The sequence below is a fragment of the Cuculus canorus genome, chromosome 2, assembly GCF_017976375.1.
Source record: "Cuculus canorus isolate bCucCan1 chromosome 2, bCucCan1.pri, whole genome shotgun sequence".
Classification (NCBI taxonomy): Eukaryota; Metazoa; Chordata; class Aves; order Cuculiformes; family Cuculidae; genus Cuculus; species Cuculus canorus.
The window spans coordinates 101,761,510-101,782,226 of NC_071402.1; the positions used below are offsets into that span (position 1 = coordinate 101,761,510).

Below are 20,717 nucleotides of genomic sequence, written 5' to 3' on the forward strand. Positions count from 1 at the left end.
TTGCCAGTCCTATCCTGAGATTTGGAATGCTAAACTGTGCTGCCTCTGCCAACTGTCTTATCCTCATTAATGAGGATTTCTGCACCATTAATGAAGACTTAGTTAATTTTGAAAAGGATGCTCAATTTAGAAAAACAGCCAGATTTCTTTCTCCCACAGTAATGAAGCATTACTAGAAATAAGAGAAGGAACAAATATTCATTTGACTACAAGACAAGTAAAAATGTGCATCCCAAGCCAAAAAGGAATTGCTCAGCTTGAGTAGTTACCTTGATACTATTCAACAACTAGCACTATTATACACATGACAAAGAAGGAAAATATGCAAAGGCAGAAAAATGAAAACAAAACAAAAAATAATGTCCTATTGCTAATGGCCACAAAGATCCTATATTACTACTTGTTTGGAAATATTCTCAACTCTAATTGCAAGTACAAGCTCCTGTATTTCAAATTTCACTCTGGAGAAACTGGACACGGAGAAATACTTTAAGAACCTTGTGGTTACTCGAGACTTGGCTACAAAAAGCCCAAGTTGACTAGGCCTGATGTAGCTGGCAGCCCTGCTTTGAAGGGGTTGTTGAACTGGGTGATGTCTGAAGGTCCCTTCTTACTGTTGTACCAAGGAGGACAACACCACAAGGTTTAGGAGTGCAGGATGCCTAAGGGTTCCTGGGGAGGCCTGAAGCCACCCTGCCACCTTACCACACGCATCTGTGGCTTCCAAAGTAGCAAGGGAGCTCAAGGCTCAGCACCTTCTAGCAGTACTGTTGATTTCTGTTTCCTGAGAGGGGAATCAGAAAGAAGCAAGCAGACAACACAGACTGTCGAAGCAACAGTTTCCATCATCTGCACCCCTCATTGTGCCCCAACGCTCTCTTCAGTTTTCTTCAATTTGGAAGCTTCTCAGCACAATACCTTCTTCCATTTCCAACCCTGTCCTGGACAACTTCTCCCACCTGCACCCCAGCTCTGCTTTTATGGGAGTCCTCAGTGTATATTCCTAATATATTTCTTGCACCTATCTCCAAATGAAGATGCCATTCCCCCCTACTTTGAAAACAATTTCCTTTCTTATTTTATTGGTTTTTTCCAAACACTTACAACTTTCTCAAAGTCCCTTTGAAATTTTTGCTTTGATTTATAATAACTTCACGCAGTTTCCCAAACAATACTACCCAGTCCAATACTGCATTGTATTCTTATTGTACAAAGTTATTTATTTTGACACCTGCAGGGGAAATGACTGTGATACATTTTCAGATTCCTTCAGCAGGTTGTAAATACTTTGTGAGCCCACCTTCCCTTCATCAGAAAAGAAGAATGAATGCAGAAAAATGTCTTCGTGTTCCCAGCCAGTGTCCTTTCCCTCCCTTCTCATTGCTTGTGGTGCAGCTGGATGACTCCTCACAACTTTCTACCTATAAACTGTCTGTACTTGGTGTCCTTATCCATGCTAAATTGTATTCCTGTAGATTATCATATGACACAAATAGAAAACAAAATGGAAATCTTATTTATAGTCAGTGCAAACTATTTTATCAAAGGAAACTGCTGTCACTGTTTTTTCTGAAATAAACAAGAGAAGCAATCAGAGGAACTGTAGAGCATTGCCTTGAAGCTACAGGCGTTCATGCGTGTCTGGGTTTTTGAATTGCTCATTGCTCCTTATCCTCTTACACTACTGTACCTGCACATTTAGTGGAATTCATTTTGAGAAGGTAGCTACAGTCTGGCTGTGCTGAAGGGCCATGCAGAAAAACTTCACTGCTTTGCATTTATTTCAGTCCCATGACATGCAACTCGGTCTCTTTCAGTCAGCTTCCACAGGTTCTTCCTGAACTGCTGCTTACAGCCAGCCTGCTTACAACCCACTACAGAGCCTGGACCCTGCACCTGGTTTGGAAGAGAGCTCTGTCTCATGAGGCTTGCTCAAAATGGGACTCAGAGGTTCACAAGCTCATACTTGGGAAAGTAGTAACTTTGCATGGCATTCCAGATCCTGGTCCTTTCTCACACTCCCTGGCATGTTATTCCGAACAGATTGCATAAGTATAGTCCACAGTTTTTTTGCATTTTCATAGGGACAAAGAAGGAAAGAAAGAAAGAGAGAAAGAGAAAAAGAGAGAGAGAAAGAAAGAGAGAAAGAGAGAAAGAAAGAAAGAGAGAAAGAGAGAAAGAAGCGGCATATAACAAAACCAGGTTTGGCACCTTTGTTTCCTGGCTGATAAAATATAGATATTTTTGTTTGTTATAGTAACACTTCAACAATGATGACAAATAGGAAAGGGAGCTCACAATAGAATGGAGTATTTTGATCATCTACTCTACAAGGTTTTTTTACAATACAAAACATGAAATCTAATCCACCAGTTTTTGCAGTCTACCACAGATGTTCTTTTGTTATTGCTATGCTTAAATGGAAACAGTCATCATATTTAAAAAGCACTTTTTCCTGGAGAAGACAAGCATCAAACATGCATATAAAATATTAAAAAGAGTGTTTCAAAGTAAACTTATGTATATAATTTTGAGATTCACCTTCTACTCAGTCATCTGTGACTCCAAAGGACATCCTAAATATTACCATCTGCTACCTAATTATACCTTCATAAGTTCACTCTTGCATAATTTTAAAAGCTACTGTTTAGTGGGTTCACAGTGTCTATCATCCCCATACTACAATTGCACAGCCATTTAATTGCCAGTAAGGAAAACAAAAAACTGAGAGAGAAACATAGCCTAGTGCAATGCATGGAAGAACAACTTTATGTAAAACTACTAGAACTAATTTATACTTCCTGTAAGCTGCAAAACAAAAATAGTAGATTTCCTTAGAAAATTATTTAAATAAACTATGCTATGCTCGTTCTTCTACGTACAAGAAAAAGCAGTTAAAGAAGGTGATTTTTTAAAAGCCACGAGGTGGCAATGTTTCAGAACATTCTTGAGATTTCTTGAAAATTATATTTATCAGTAAGTCATTATTACAATCATAATCCTAAAAGATCTTTCATAAACCTGCCATCTAATGCACAGATTTGGAGGAGTAAAAGGATGGCTAACAACATACAGTCATAGTAGATGATTGATATACCATATATGAACTACAAGATGGATTCAGGATGAGTAGATCTGTGAATGACCAATTTGACATCTTTCTATGGTTAACTTAGTTTATTTTTGAACAAAGGAAAGGCAGGTTATATCATCAGCATAGTGTTTAATGAGGTACTAATTGGTTCCACATGGAAAGTTATTAGTTACAATGGAGAAGGTAAGACTTTGTGAAAGAATTAGGGGAGGGTGAAGTCTTGGCTAAAACACCGAGAGTAATGGGCAGCAGGGAGTGAAGTATCACACAGGAGAGTGAGCATAAAGAGACTATAAAACTGCACAAAGGCATAAAGTTCGAAGGACAGCATTCAAGAAGTGGAATGATAAGGATGAGAAAAACTCAGCAGTATCTGTCTTTCATGTATCACAAAACCATATGACATGGATAAAGTTGGAAACCTCAGCATGTAAAAAAATGCTCCAGACACCCACTAAATAACTATGGAATATTTATGTGATGCTAACCTAAAAAGGGACATGTGATTGCAGAATGGACTGTAAGATTGCTTTTAGGATAACTTGAGATCAGCTCTACGAATCTTGTTCAAACAGGAACAAAAGCAGAGAAAGGCAATGAGGATAAACAGGGAAACTATAAGTATAAAAAGCGTAGCCTGTTTTCCTGGTTGGCCTCAAATCTATTAAATCAGAATGCTCTAGAAATGTATCAGTAAGAATTAATCTTCAGAAAGGCAAGCTAACAGTGTTGACACTAGATATAAACAGCAATGATTAAATGGCTGCAGCATTAACCCATCATTCATCTTTTTTACTTTCACCCCACAATCATTAGTATTCACTCTCTCTGAAACCTAACTGGCAAAATTCAATGTATCCACAAAACCATCACAGAAAACTTGACAGGAAAAGGATGATACTCAATTCACCTGATGGAAATCTTCCTACTTCTTGAGCTTCCTGAGCAAGAAGCAGCTAAATTCACACAACCAAACAGTGCATTTTTACTCAAGGTATCTTTATTTGTCTCACTATAGTGCAGGCAAGTAGCCATACACATATAATCAGAACATTTTCTAGAGCAGATAACTTAAAACCCTCCTTACACTTGGCTGGGAAAAAGGAATACCTTTTGTGCAGTACATTGCTAGGAATAGGTATTACTTGATTCCAGCAGTGATTATCTCTTCAAAGTGACTCCTTCAAACTAGGTGTGGAGCACCACATTATTTGTCTCTTCTGCTTGGCAAAACCAGAAACAAGACAAGGCAGTGGGAAAATTCTTTGCCTTTCTGCAATGAACACGGGGAAGTAAAAGACAGGTCTGAAAATTTCCCTAGGTGCAACCACCAGCGATCAGCAGTTGTGGTATCATAGCCTTAAACCACACTTTTCAAATATGCTCTAACTAGGCGTACAGTTTCCACACAAATTGGTCACTGTTCTGTTCAAAATGTAGGTCAACAAAAATGTCACAGAACTCAGCCTTCAGCAATGTAGAAACATCCCCCTCTTCTGCCCTTACTAATCCTTCAGTTCCCAGCTAGCGGGATTTTTTCTCAAATAACATGCTACATGTTGCAGCTTAAGATGGCACTGGGATTGTGGCACACTCTGCTTTTCCTGTGCCCCATGAGATTTGACATCTCTCATGACACTCCTCCAAAACCCAGATAAACCTGCTGCGGTCTGCTCTAGCACCTTGCTGAGAAATGGGGCCAGTGTAGGACAGTGCAGATAGAAAGGCTGCACGCATCTCTAGTACTCTCCTGGATGATGAAACAGACATACTCTGCAGCTGAGGGTCCAGAACAAGGGAAGAATCAGAGGAACATTAAGGACACACTGCTGCACTAGTACTGCTACTTCACCACATCGTTATTGTATGATACAGCATACATTTAAAGCTGCAGTCACCACTCAGTATCAGTACATGTCATTTCTTATTAGATTTTTGCTGGTGATGAAACAGGAAAGAACTCTTCAGTAAAGATAAATCTTTTTGATAGTTAGTGATAGAAACTGGGCTCAGTAGTAGGTGTAAGAAGAGTAAGGATTTTTAAAAACCCAAGAATTCCAAATAAAAAATAATAATTTTAGAATGTAAGTAAGATGTATTAAGTGGTAAGCAGTTAGCACTTCCTTTCAGAAGCCACAGATTCCTTTAGTACAGCAATATGAAAGCAAACCACAGTGCAAAACAGTAAAATGGAATGCATACCAAAATCTCCAGAGACTAAGACATAATATTTTTCTTTGAGAAATACAGAATTATACTAATCTAGATGAGAAAAATCTAAAAGCCTTTGTCCTTTGCTACTGGTCCTCATTTTGCCTTCACAGAGCAGAACCCATCAGCAGCAAATCTCATTGACTTCCAAAGAGGGAAAAACAAGAACCCAACCACAAACATGCTAAAGAAGAAACAAGTGTATTCACTCACTTAAAATAACAACTGTGACTCAGATTTAGTTCATTATTACCTTGTCAAACTGGGAAATTCCTAATCAAATGTGTCTGAATGGAGGTTAATCTCCAAATAAAATCAGTTTATATTGGGTATTGAGGAACAGAAGCCTTGGAAAGAATTTAATTTACATGATAGATGGAAGCTCACTCTAGAATGGCAAACCTGAATAAAAAAATTACATTAGAATGTATTTTTGTTGCCTGTTAATGGGCTGTGGCCTAGCCTTTTCATCTCAGAAGGCTGATCAAAAGGAACAGGCAAAACTTCTGTGAGAGTGCGTGTGCGCAAATAGCGTATAGTGTTGCACACAAGAATGAAAACAAAATGCTCAGTTCAGTACCCTATTCATGGAGATAATCTCTGCTTAAGCAGTAACAGCGACTCAGGAATCATGTGGCAAACTGCACATGTGGCTAGGTCAGCTGTTGTAATGGGAAGCACCTATGTGGCAGAATTGCTGGTCTATGGTGGAATTGCCTTGCACATGAAGAGTGGCACGGAAAAGGTTGTGTCAAGCTGTCTTAAAGCATTAACTACCTTTTTGTTATAGTTAAGACACTTCTAGAAGTAAAAACAATTCTGTGGAAAACAATAAAAATAGATATAAGAAAACTTTCCTAATGCCACTTTAAAGCTCCCTATGAATTCTTGCTGCTGAGAGAATATTAGGAATCAGCCCTGATAGTGTGGTATCCTACTAAAATAAATAAAAACACTCCATGAGTGTTCACACAGCATTGCACTTATGGATATTGCTCTAGATTTAGAAATCAGCTGTAAGAAAGTACTTATCTTAAAGTAATTATCTTACTTTTTAAATTAAGGATCTAATACACTATAGCCGGTGTTCTTACCTATGATAATCTGTCTTAGCAGCTGTTATCATGTTATCTCTTGAAAACTGTATGGTAGTGCACTTTTAATTACATAACAACAGGTTTGTGTGCTGTTATTTGTCCCTCCTCCTCCATTCTCTCTAACAGAAAATACACAGAGATGCTATTCAGTGGAAAGCTTCTGGGCAATTATTGATGTGTGGGTGAGACAAATGTGCCTCTTCACAAGTCCTTTTACCTGAGAAAGGTGGAAGACAGACCAGTGGTGGCACATAGCAGAATAAAGGTAAACAACCAACAGGTCATCTTAGCTCTGTCTAAGCTCTGCTGGTTTGGGCTGGGCTGGAATTAATTTCTTCATAGTAGATAGTCTGAGGCTGTTTTGGATTTGTGCCGAAACCAGTGTAGATAATAAAAAGACACTTTAGTTATTGCTGAGCAGTGCTTACAGAGAGTCACGACTTTATCAACTTCTCACACCACCCTGGAGTGAATGGTCTGGCTGTACACTAGAACCTGGGAGGAGATGCAGCTGGAAAAGCTGACCCCTGCTGACCAAAGGGATATCCCATACCATAAGATGTTATGCTCAGCAGTGGCATGCTCACAGTGAGTGAGCAGCTGTGTAGTGCTTAGTTGGTGGCTGATTTAAACCATGACAGTCCTTTATTGGCATCTAACATGGGACTTGAAGGTTTCAAGACAATGACAGATTTGTTTGGAATGTGCTAGTTTGAATTTAAAGCTTTTTCTGCTGTTTAGCTATTAATTGGGAGGCTCCTGTGCTTGCGATGAGGCTTGCTTGCCTTACTGTATATTAGAGACTAGTGCTTGTTAGTGGTTGCTTTTTGCTTTTGCCGCTTGCTGTACTGCTTATCATCTTACCCTGCTGTGCCTGGGAACAGCAGTGGCAATGCATCTGGGCTAGTAGATGGCCAGGACATTGGTGCTGTTTCTGTGCTGCTGTGCTGGACAGGCTGGAACTCCAGTGTGAACTCCAGTTGAAGAGACTGTGACTTGTGGATGAGTCCCTATGGGAACAAGACACCCTGAAGCATCTGTGGCTGTGAATAAGTCATCACCAGAGCAGTTACATCTCAGAGTGTCTGTGGCTGTGGTTACGTCTGAGCAGCAGGAGATATACTTCTAAAAGGATTGTGGTCCAAGGATAATTTCATGCTGCAGAAGGTACACCTCAAAGCATCAGTGGCTGTGCATGAGGGCATTCCGGAGCACCTCAAAGCATCAGTGGCTGTGCATGAGGGCATTCCGGAGCACCTCAAAGCATGTGGCCAAGGATAAGCCCATGACATAGCAGGTACTTCCAAAGAGGGAGTGCACCCACGGCTAAGGAATAGGTGCACCTCAAAAGGATTGTGGCTCATAGATAAGTCCATGCTGCAGCAGGTATACCTCTGGAGAGACTGTGGCTCATAGATAAGCCTCCACTTGGAGCAGGTACACCCCTAAGGGACTGCAGCCTGTGGATAAGTCCAAGAAGGACCAGGGGCAAGAGGAAGAGTTCCTTTCAATGTTAAACACTATGCTCTGGTCCAAAGGGGCCAGCGGTGGAGATTGTAATGGAAATGCCTTTAAATTGTTGCAGCCCAGGATATGAGCTGCACATTATGGGATTTCCTATAACAGGAATCCCTTGTTGCTAGCTAGGCTAGGAGCAAAGGAAAGAGTTCATTGCAATGTTAAACCCTATAACCTGACCCAAAGGGACTAGGGGCGGAGATTGTAATGGATATACCTTGAAATTGTTGCAACACATGATTTGAGTTTTATGTTACAGGAATAACTACAGCGGGAACCAACTGAGACAAACCTTGCAAGAAGCAATGCAAGTGCAGCATTGATGTGACCTGAGCTGGCTTTTGTGCTTGGTAACTCCATGCAATACACCATCGCTCCTGTTCTGAGTGACCACCATAACAGTTGGAGCTCAGAGTCAGGGACTAAATTAATTCAATGGACATTTTGTGGACATTTATGGACATTTTACAGACTTTTTCCAGGGGTGATGTATTGACGAAGGTGTGTATTTTATATATATTTTTACTATATATCTCTATATGTAGAATCATAGAATCGTAGAATCATTAGGTTGGAAAAGACCTTTGAGATAACTCCAGCCGTACCTGTCCACTACTAAATCATGTCTCCAAGCACCTCATCTACCCACCTTTTAAACACCTCCAGGGATGGCGATTCAACCACCTCCCTGGGCAGTGTGTTCCAGGGCTTAATAACCCTTTCGGTGAAGAATTTTTTCCTAATGTCCAATCTAAACTTCCCCTGACACAGCTTGAGGCCATTCCCTCTTGTCCTACCATGTGTTACTTGGGAGAAGAGACCAACATCCACCTCCCTGCAACCTCCTTTTAGGTACTTGTAGAGAGCAATAAGGTCTCCCCTCAGGTCTCTAATATCTATGCATTATATCAAAGGATGGGAAGGGGATTCCAGGTAATGAGGTTTAGTTGCTGGCTAGGGTTAAACCAGGACAGGTGGCAAATGAAGCAGAGAGCAGGACAAGTTCCTATCTCTGCTGCTGCTGTAATTTGGCTAAGAGGCATTGGTGGCCAGCCTGCACAAATGGCCAGGAAGCCCAACGGTTCAAACTGTGAGTCTGAAATTGTAACACTATTTACTTTCTCTTCTCTCTGATCCTAGAAAACAACAAATAGATTTTTGAAGGTTGACTTTCCTGTGTAAGTTTATGGTTTGATGACAAAATGTTAAGCCTCCTTGTAACATAGGCTAATGTGGTACAGATTCACCCTATCAGCTAAAATTTGTTATCCCACTTATATTTTTCAAAGATTTCACTGCCTAGTTTTTGCAGAGGATCAAGTATCACCTCTTTCCCTGTACTTTGTGTAAAATCAGAATCACCTCCATGTTGCACACTAGATAATTTGACAAGAACATGTTTTTTGTGCCCACACATGATCCAAATGAAATTTTTACTGCAAGGCAATTTGCTGATGCGTAGAGCCAGAATGAATGATTATAGAAACAAAGCCTGTGTTTTAATGATAATTTCCATATTTCCTCCTGCACAACAATGAAAAAAAGATGCAAGAATCTGAGAGTACAGGGAATATGAGGAGTACCTGATTATGCATTGATAAGCTTGATGTCAGGCACCCTAGAAATTACTTCTGCCTGAGGCTGTGTAAATAAGTAATTCTTCAGTTTGATTGCTGAAATGGAAGAAGAAAGTCCCAGCAACGTGTTATCCACTACCAGAATTAAAGTCTAACATGGTTTTCTCGATTCAAACATAATGTATTTTTTTCATTTTCTCAGAAATGCATTAAATTAAACATACCAGACAAAACCAGTGGAAGTTTGCTACAGGTGCCATCCTTTTACCCAAAGGTACAGGAGGCAGTACAGTATCCAAAACGTGTCATATCTAGATAAAATTATTTTGAAGGGGGATCTGAACACAGCAGAAAATATGAACCCAAATGTCCTAATCAATAGTTAAAAGTATTCTTCACTAGGACTCCTGGTATCTTTTGCTGACAATGTTTCATTTTCCATGAATAGTTATTAATCAAGTCTCTAACTCAGTGATATTCCAGTACCTATACACAACGTTCACAAGATGTTGCCATAAATGCAGCAGACACTTGGAATGCATACACATGTGCGTGCAGGCATTTGTATGCACCATTTAGCATTGCAGAAAGATAATTTAGCTAGCTTTGAATGATCTGGTAACCACAGAATCATAAAATGGTTTACGTTGGAAAGAACCTTAAAGAGCATCTAGTTCCAACCCCCCTGCTATGGATAAGAACACCTCTCACAAGGTCAGATTGCTCAAAGACCCACCCAGCTTGGCCTTGAACACCTCCAGGGATGCGGCTTCCATGACTTCTTCAGGCAACCTGTTCCTGTGCCTCACCACCCTCACAGTAAAAAATTTCTTCCCAAGACCTCATCTAAATCTACCCTCCTTGAGACTAAAACTGTTAACCCTTGACCTATCACTACACTCCTTGATAAAGAACAAACCCCCATCTTTCCTATAAGCCTCCTTTGACTACCGGAAGGCTGCTCTAGGGTATCCCCGAAGCCGCCGCATCTGTAGGCTAAACAAGCCCAACTCTCTCACTGTGTCCTCATAAGAGAGATGCTTCAGTCCTCTGATGAGCTTTGTGGTCCTCGTCTGGACTCACTCTAACAGATCCATGTCGCTCCTGTTATGAGGACTCCAGACTGAATGAAATACTCCAGGTGAAGTCCCACAAGAGCAGAGCGGAGGGGCAGAATCACCTCCCTTAACCTGCTGGTCACACTTCTTTTGATGCAGCCCAGGATACAGTTGGCTTTCTGGGCTGTAAGTGCACATTGCCAACTCACGTTGAGTTTCTCATGTTAAGCCCAACTCTTCAGGGCCACTCTAAATCCATTCTCCAACCAGCCTGTAATTGAGTTTGGGATTGTCCCAACCCATGTGCAGGACCTTGCACTTGGCCTTGCTGAAATTCATGAGGTTTGTGTGGGCCGGCCTCTCAAGCCTTTTAAGATCCCTCTGGATGGAAATCCTTCCCTTCAGCACGCTGATCACACTGCACAGCTTCGTGTTGCATGCAGACTTGCTGAGGGTGCCTTCAGTCCCACTGTCGGTGTCTTTGACAACGATGTTAAACAACAATGGTCCCAACACTTCCCAGTACCAGCCCCTGTGGAACACTACTCGTTACCAGTGAATATGTACACAAGCACTGCAGAGCAACGTCACGGTGCTAACCTTTCTCCGAGAACTAGCATTACTGCAGCAGCATGGTGTCATATTAGCAAAGGGAACAACTCTTCCTCTCAGCAAAACTAATTAGACTAGATGGAGTGCCATGGTTCTGGACCTGAAGCTAGCCACAGAGCTGGCTATCTTAGCCCAGTGCCTACTTACTCCCTTTAGTTTTTTGTGGTTCCTTCAACTTCTTATGTTAAAGTCCGTAATAAATTTAAATTTTATGCATTGTAGTGCAGTACACAACTATCTAATGAAAGATGGATGCCATCACTAAATAAATTTCTTCAGCCCCAATGGTTTGACAGATTAAATGTAAACTGATAAATAGCTTTTAAGATAGCAAACTCCCAGTTCTGGAGACTGTTTTCCTCAATTTGTTTCTCCACCATCATATTCTAACTGTAAGTACAAAAGTAATGTTTAGGAGGGAAGGAATGATATAAACAAGCTGCTTGAAAGGTGTTCTTTATTTTGCAAACATATTTGCATATATTTAAGCAATTAAAACCCAATGAAGGTATCAAAGTTGGTTTTGTGGGCTTTGGAGTTTTGCATGAAGTCAAACACTTCCAGCCTTCGTCATATGAAAACAACAGGCAGTTTTCACATCAGCCTGAGCTGCAGCAAGTGCATTTCACTGATGAAAATTATACACTTTATCTCCAGATTCAGTGCATGAATATGCATGAAAATATTCTATAGCTGGGGGACAACCATGAGTAAGATCAGTTTCAAAGTTGGAGAGATTGGGGTAGTAAACAGCTTCTGCATAAGGAGGCTAAACAGGTTACAATGTTTCAGCTTGGAAAGACAAAGTAGCAGGACTAGGAAAGAAGCCTATAGTGTTATGAGTGGCATGGAAAAGGTTACTGTACAACCATTACTCATAATTTATTACAAAACAAGAGTTGGAGAGCACCCAATCAAATCTATGACAAAGGAAGTTCTGTTTCACAGTGCATAACTAAGAATGAAATTCAACATCACAACGCTGTGGGGAGGACAAAACTATACACATGCTGAGAGACTAGAAAAATGGAAAATGGGTGTCTACAGGCCTTTATACACAGTGGTCCAGTTGTACTTCAAATTAAGATGGCCTCAGAATTATAAATCTACCACTTCCTTGGAGCACGGCACCACAGGAGCCACCACTCTGGGAATTAATAAATGGTAAGCCACAACTTCCCTACCAGTTTCCCCTCTGAATCAAATCACAAGCAGCCTCAACGAGCAGCACATTAATTCCTTCTCTATGCTGAACACATCCCCCATTCCCTATACCTGCTTGTTCCATTTGCGGTCGCTTGGGAAGGAGTGAAGCACTGCCTGAAGGCTGCTTGCAGCTATGGTAGGGACAACTAACGCTGTGAGTCCTCCAGGGAGCAGGGTGAAAATGTCTTGCTATAGGTGCAAAGAATGGTCTGGAATTAATGAAGTGCTGACAGAGAGATGGCACAGCGAGAGTAAAGGGCAAGTGCTCAGGTGTTCTCACTGAGCAGGAACAGAACAAGTGCAGTTCCAGGGAATGGGAACCACCTCACAATATTTATTCTTAACTGCTTGCTCTGTAGAGCATGGTCTTGCTGCAGAGATTTATAGAAAATGAGAGAAGAAGCTTCCCCAAAGTGAATGATTGTAATTATTCGCTTATAGTCTAAAGCTTACTTGGTTCTTTGCCTTTGCATCTGGCGTTACTCCGGTATTGCACTCTAATATTTAGCAATGTAACAAATGGATGATGCCACTATCAAGGCCAGTTATATGTTGTGACCACAGAGAACAGATAACAGGATGAACATTAAACTGAATTTTAAAACAAATAGAGTCCTTCTGCTCCCTTTCTCCCTGCAACACTTTTAAAGCCTACTTGCAAACCCCTGTGTGATGACTCAAAAAATGTTACAACTTGAGATATTTGCTCTTACTCATAAAAACAGATTTATCAAAATTATCATGTGGGGCTATTTCTACAAATTCATCCCACACAAGGAGAGTCACTGTAAGTAGGACACTTAGACATTCAAGTGTGGTAATGTCTCACACAGTCAACACTTTAACTCCAGAAGGCTGTGTATGTTCAAAAGCATGTTTTTTCCTTTCCTATTAAAGACTTGCACAGAAATAAAAGGGAAAGGTTTTAGTATTTTGAATTACAATTCTCAGTGTAAAAGGGCTACCGTATTTAGGTCAGAGCATTTGAATAAGACAAGAAAGTCTGATGAAAAATATCAGTCCTTTTTAACATGTAATGTTGGTGGTTCAGAGAACAAAAATACAGGAGTGATCACAAAAATTGAACTAGGTCAGCAACATCTTTTTTCCTCTCAAACACTTGAGTATTGCCAGCTGGAAACTTGGTCTACATTATCCCACAGCAACTACAGAACAATTTTGTAGCCTGTAATCATGTCTTAACTCTCACCATGGTTTTAGAGGTATTCTAATATATAATTAGAGCAGCCACAGAAATATTTTGGTGGTATTTCTGACAGCTAATTAGCATATTTCAGCTCTGTATTGAGTTTTACGCTACATTGCATAAAGTTATCTTCACAACTATAGAGTAAAGTGTATTCTCTTCATTGACCTGTATAGTGCATTGCAAAAACTTTTGCAAAACATTTCTCTAGGTGTACTATCAACTTATGTGTAATGTTTTTGCTTTCTTGTGTTTCTATATGCATGGATAAAATATAAAATAAGACAGATCACTAATGTGCTAACTAAAGAAATACAAAAATCAGTATTATTTTCATGTTACACCACAAGTGGGTTTTCAAAGGCACAAATGGCAGGTTTCCCATGGAAATTAATTTATGGCACATTTGTGTCTTTGAAAATCTTCAGCTTTGGATTACAAAAGTGCAGAATCAAACCTGAAGGCTTTGAACCCAATACCATTTTTACACAGCCGGCAAAGATACACAGTTGTTCAAAGAAGATGTCTACTCATTGTAGAGTATGTTCAGGTCATAAAAATGCATTCAGTCAATTCATAACAGAAAGCATTTAAGGACCGGTTTAATTTCACACAGGAACAGATTTGCTAGAGAAGCTGCAAGTGAAAGGAAGTAAAAGTGTGTGAGGCACACAAGCTTTGTGGACCTCGACATCCCGTATAGCAAGGTTGGAATACCAGTTAAGTGCTGGCATGCTACCATCATTGCATAGAGGTCAATGGAGTTATATCCAGCATGGTCCTCTATTATCACCAAGACAGAAATAAAAATCTACTCCAAACCATATAGATGAACAGATCTTAGTAGGTTTAAGATTCAGACCTGTGGGTACTGACAGAAAGGTTCTTAATATAGCGTTTTTTTTTCTCACTGTTTCCAAATCTACTCAGAAGATTGATTGATAAAACTGTGTGAAATAAATGATCAAACTACTAAGGTGGCTTTTGAAAAAAGGTATAAATTGTTATCACAGATATTCATATATCAGTGCAGCCTGCTCTCCACAAAATGTAGGCCTTTGTTCATAGGTGTCATGAATGCAAACAGATTACAGCACACAGAGCCAGAAGTATTTACAGCATATCTAACACTCACCTGAAAACATACCTGCAGAACCCCACCCCCCAGGATCTTACATTGCAATAGTACACTAGCACCGCCTCCGCCCTAAAATACATCCCCTCTGGTGCTGGAGCTTACAGTAGCTGTGGGGTCAGCCTGCACCTTCTTTGTGTGCTGCACATGAAGAGCAGAGTGTGCATGTGAGAGGAAGAGCTGAAGCAGCCGGGGGGAACGCAGCACCCTTCTTTCACAACAGAAACACACATGCCCTCTCATGAGCTCAGCAGCAGTGTCCTGACCTGTGGTTCACATAACTACAATCATCACAGAAGGAACACAGCAAATGAAATAAGGCTTAGAAACTGACCTGTTTTTCATTTTCATCCTCCAGCCTCAGCCTGTCCTCAATGCAGTTCCTGGCCTGAAGGAACGCCTTCCTCTGAGCCCTTTCCGTCAAAATCCTCACAAAGACCCCATACAAATTTACACTGACAAAAAGGATTGCATTGGCCACAAGCTGTAAGAAAGAAAGAAAGAAAAATAAATGAATATTTCAAAATACAGATTTTTATTTTACATTTGTACTTATTTTTTTTTTTAAAGTGAAGAGAAAAAAACCCACTGTCTTTAAAAATTTTGCCTTCATAGCCATGTCACTGATACTCCTTCCCACAATCCAACTGCAGTGAAGAAATTATAATAGCTACCACAAGTCTGGGCAAGCAATATTGCATAATACAGAACTTCACATCTGCTGAAGTTAATGTCACTTATGATGATCTCTAGCTTATCACTTTCATTCAGCATCAGTTCTTTCAGCAACCTGTTGGCAGATCTGTTCATCTAATAAGGACAACAGCATCTTCAGTGTGTGTCCAAGTTTGAGATATCTGGAAGAACAAAATAATTTACCTATGCCTTCATAAAGTAGGGATATTATTGTCCCTTTTATTTTGAGAAACAAGGCATTGGCAAAATCTGTGACTAAATCAAAATGTATGCCTGGGTACACCAAATTTGCATATTGTGCAGTTTGCATTTGGAAAATCTGCTTCTCTTCCTGTATCTATAATATTAGCGATCGTACTGTATTCCTTGAGAAATCATCCAAAATATTGCTGGTGCTATCCTGCAGCAGACCTCTCAGAAGGTGCCAAGTGCTTTAAAATGATGGTTCTTGGCACAAACTTAGTGGCACTGCAAATGCTATAAGCAGGGACAATGAATTACCTCGGAATTGCTTCTGTCAACACCGCTTTGATAAAGGACACATAAATCACCCAATTTCTATTCTGGTTTACTTTAATGTTATAACAATATATGATAAACTTAGTTAACTGATCTAAATAACTCATTAGCTGCTTGCATACAGCTTCCCTATCTATGACAATCTCATCCAAGTTTCTCACTGCTTCTCTGATGTCTGAAACATGTCTTCAGGTGGTACATTCTACAATCCAATGCAGTATTTGTTTAGAAAGGAGGCAATAAGGCCTGTTTGTTTACTCAATATCTTTTCAGTCTCATTCTCCATATTTACTCTAGTTAGTGCCACAGCATCATGATAAGGATTCAAGGGACTTGTAAGTTACAAAATTTCAGAAATCAGCTGGCACATAAATTGGCCAAGACTGGGTATAATAACAGCAAAGAAAGATATTACAGCAAGTAAAGCAATCAATGTTGAATTTCTATGCATCTAAAAAGTTCATAAAAACCATATAACTGACATTTATTTCTTAATTCAAAGTACACATTTCAAGCTAGTACATCTCTACTGTTGCATAATCTGCTAGTGTAAATCGAATCATAGAATCACAGAATCCCTAGGTTGGAAAAGACTTCTGAGATCATCAAACCAAACTGTACCTGTCCACTACTTAACCATATCCCTAAGCACTTCATCTACCCACCTTTTAAACACCTCCAGTGATCACCTCAATCACCTCCCAGGGCAGCCTGTTCCAGCCTGATAACCCTTTCAGTGAAGTTTTTCCTAATATCCAACCTGAACCTTCCCTGGCACAGCTTGAGGTCATTTCCTGTTGTTCTATCATCTATCACTTGGGCCAAGAGACCATCATCCACTTCTCTACAACCTCCTTTCAGGTAGAGTTCCTTCAGCTGCTCCTCATAAGACTTTTTCTACAGCCCCTTCACCAGCTTCATTACCCTTCTCTGGACATGCTCTAGGACCTCAATTTTTTTCTTGCAGTGAGGGGCCCCAAACTGAACACCGTATTTGAAGTGTGCCCTCACCAGTGCTCAGTACAGGGTCAGAATCACTTCCCTGGTCCTGCTGTCCACCCTGTTTCTGATACAAGCCAAGATGCCATCAGCCTTCTTGGCCACCTGGGCACACTGCTGGCTCATGTTCAGTCAACTGTCAACCAACACACCCAGGTCCTTCTCTGCCAGGCAGCTTTCCAGCCACTCTTCCGCAGCACAGGGTTTTTGTGTCCCAAGTGCAAGACTTCGCACTTGCCCTTGTTAAAGCTCATCCCACTGGCCTCAGCCCATCGATCCAGACGGTTCAGAGCCCTCTGTGGAGGGCTCCCTACCCTCCAATAGATTGACACTTCCTCCCAGCTTAGTGTCATCCACAAGCTTACTAAGGGTGCATTCAATCCCCTCATCCTGGTCATTGATAAAGATATCAAACATGACTGGATCCAGTACTGGGACCTGAGTAACACCACTTGTGACCAGCCTCCAGCTGGATTTAGTTCCATTTAACACCAGTCTTTGGGCCCGGCCATCCATCCAGTTTTTTACCCAGCAAAGGGTGTGCCTGTCCAGGCAAGTGGAAGCCAGTTTCTCAAGGAGCATCCTGTGAGAAATGGTGTCAAAGGCCTTTTTGAAGTCCAAGTACACTATATCCACAGAGTCTCCCTCATCCATTAAGCGGGTCACCTTCACAGAAGGCAATCAGGTTAGAAGATGAGACGACTGTCCTTGTTTGCACTGCTAGCGAGTACAGATGTATCAAAAACACAATTGAATTTTAAAAAGAAATAAAACCATTGACATCATTGTAGAGAATGCTTACCGAATAAACAGGACTAGGGTTGAAGGCCTGAATTCTGCCAATAAGGTAATCAAAGATCCAAAATGACATCTAGTAACTCCCTGCTGATTTTGGAGAGTCTTTACGAAATATTTCACCCTACAAAAAATGGAAGTTTCTAATATGTGCACCTAATAGCAGTATACATTTTCGTCTCCTGTGATCTCAGTATAGTGGGGAGAATTGAAAGATTTATTTTGGACAGGTTGTCCAGACCTTCATATATTTACAAGTCCTCTAACTTTTACCTTCAAAGGACATCAACAACAACCTCCCTCCAAACATTCTCACCTGTGCAAAATCATAAGATTCTCTGTGACAATAAGAAGAGGTAGGCCTAGCATTACTGTATTTTTTCTCCTCAGATATCAAAAAAGAAAACAGTTATCTTGCAAGAGGTAATACCAGTGAAAAATGGTGTTACAGCTTCCTCCCAAGAACTGCAAAATGCAGGTTCAGGTGTCACCAGTCAGAAGACTTTCAACCTAAGGGTTTAATTCACCAGTTACTTATATGCCACTTCTCAAACATAGTAATACAGATGGAAAAACTTTGAAGATGAAAAGCAGTACAAAAGCATATCATTTTATGACATGGTCTGAGCATAAACAGCCTGCGATTCCTATCCTGCTTTATTTTGTGTCATCACAGAGAACTGTTTGAGGTATATCAATTTTCAACACACGTTAAAGCCTACTAAAATGAAATGCTGTAGAAATTCCAGTAGAATTCTGGTTTTAGACACTTGAATGTGACTGCACTCATCCCTGCATTTTATCATGCCAAAGTGTAGTGACAACAGTATACTTTGAAGCTAATTCTTAGAAGTGCAATGGAATAAAACCAGAAAGGATTTGTAAAGGCTGTATTCAAAAGCAGTAGAGAGAGCCCACAGAATAAACAATCACAATAGTTACAGAGAGTTCAACTGCTTGATCCTGTCCATATACAAAACAGCTGTTAATTACACAAGGTGAAAAGCTATTACTGTCTTTATGTGCAGATATCAGAGAGGCCTAAGACAAAAAATAAAAAAAAAATTAAAAAAAAGTCAACTCAGTTTTCAACTGGAAGCAATAAAAGACCATATATTGCAAAAATGTGCCAGCAGTTCTGGGGCTATCATAACTTCACTCAAACAACGGCGATCACCTGGACTGGAGGTAACCAGTATGTGGGTTCCTGCAATCATGCAGCCACTTTCAGACTCAGCAGGGTAAGTAATTTTCAGATGTGCTTTGAACGGTTTAAGATAAAACAGCGGCTTAAGTGTCAGCTCTGGCCTGCAGGGAACTGGGGAAAGCGATAAAGCCAGTAAAAGATTCATAGATTTCAAGATGTGAGAAAATAAAGTAGGGCAGATTGTCTCCTGAGGTAAGAGTTCCTTCCCTCCACAACCCATTTTCTGCTTAATTACTATTTTTTCCCCAATTGTGAGCTACATATATCTCTCTCTAGGTTTCTCTAATGCATGCTGTTTCCTGGTCACTTTCATTTTAGTATGTAAATATGTACCTCTATATATATGCATACACATACATATATAATTTACACACATTACGTGCTGAAACTCCAGAAAAGATTGAGAGACTTGCTGTTAAAACTAAGCATCTTTAAAGAGGCACCGAGGAATCCAGAACTGCTGAAATATCAAGCAATTTAATTTTAAATCATACCAACTCCCACTATAGCACTGCTTGTAGCAAAAAAAGAGTGCTTTTCAGGTGTCACCATCGCCTTCTATTTACGGAATTACCAAAGAACAATTTACCTAATGCAACACAAAGTGACTCAAAGATATTTTTGTGCTGCAGCCTCTTTCAAATCATACTATTTTCACATTCCATAATGAGATTACAGGTTAGCCAGAATACAAAAAAGGATATCAGGGTCATGAAAGCCTTTTAATTTTTTATTTATTTATTGTTGTCACTGAATCTTGTATCGTGCATTCTGCATAATTACTGCACTTCATTACCAACATCCTGAGCTTTAAGTTTGCGTAGTTCTTAGTAGTGCACACCCTCCATCGCTGGGTGAACTCTGGTATGCTTCCTTGTGCTACCTCTAGAGAGTGTTACCAAGACTTCCAAGTTGTGAGCTGACTAGTCAGTGAAGAGGGATTGGCAGCTCCAGCAGGTATTTCAACCAAATTTATGTCTTTCTTGGGTTTTTTTTCTGAATTTCTGATTTTCAGTGGTCTCACATTACTTTTGGTAGGAAACTCAAATTGTGCAAGAAATGAGCAAATAATTCTGGAGTTAAGCATGTAACATTAAGAATGTTTTGTTTTGTTTTGTTTTTTCCCCAGAACGATGTCCCACTTCTTGAGTTTCCCTTGGGAATAATTGAGAGATTCTTTGAACAGTCACTTGAAACTCTTCTCTCTATTCCAAATAGGTTTTACTCCCCACTTCTTTTCGTTTGAAAGTAAGAATCCTCATGTGTACATCCACGCATGAATTTGCTCTCTCTCAAACAATGGTGAAAAAATCCATATTATTACTTGCCTTTTGAGAGGACTGTGTTTACTCAGCAGAGTAATACAGGTAAACAAATGCGTAGCAGATGGTTCAAACCTGAGACTGTTTTTTGTTGTGGAGTAGCTTTCTGCTTGTCTCACAAAATTGCTTTACAGAAAAATGTGGCTATTTGACAAAGATGTAAATAACTTCTGGATCACTCAGACTTTTTTGCAAAGTGGTATTCACATGGATGGATGTTGAAATACCCAACTGAAGTAGACTAAATGAGAAATACAAATTAGCAGAGAAGAAATATTCAGGAAACTCCCTCAGAACTTCACTATCCTTTACAAAAGCTGGGCTTGTGGTATCAACGGGACTGAAAAAGGATTTCAAAAACTACCACTTCCAGGATTGTACTTTAGTGGCTAATATCAATACTCAATTTATTGCTAGCAGTATGAGTTCTCACAATATCCCTTGAAGTAGAGAAGAGTGGAATA

The 20,717-nt window shown here is 40.1% G+C and overlaps 1 protein-coding gene across 1 annotated transcript in view; it reads right to left on the reverse strand.

Moving 5' to 3' along the window:
* The window catches only part of ADCY1 (adenylate cyclase 1), a 157,685-nt gene that overhangs the window by 97,901 nt on the left and 39,067 nt on the right, over nucleotides 1–20,717 (reverse strand). Inside the window, 1 exon segment of the mRNA XM_009568494.2 lies at nucleotides 15,050–15,199. Coding sequence (XP_009566789.2) covers nucleotides 15,050–15,199 — 150 coding nt within the window.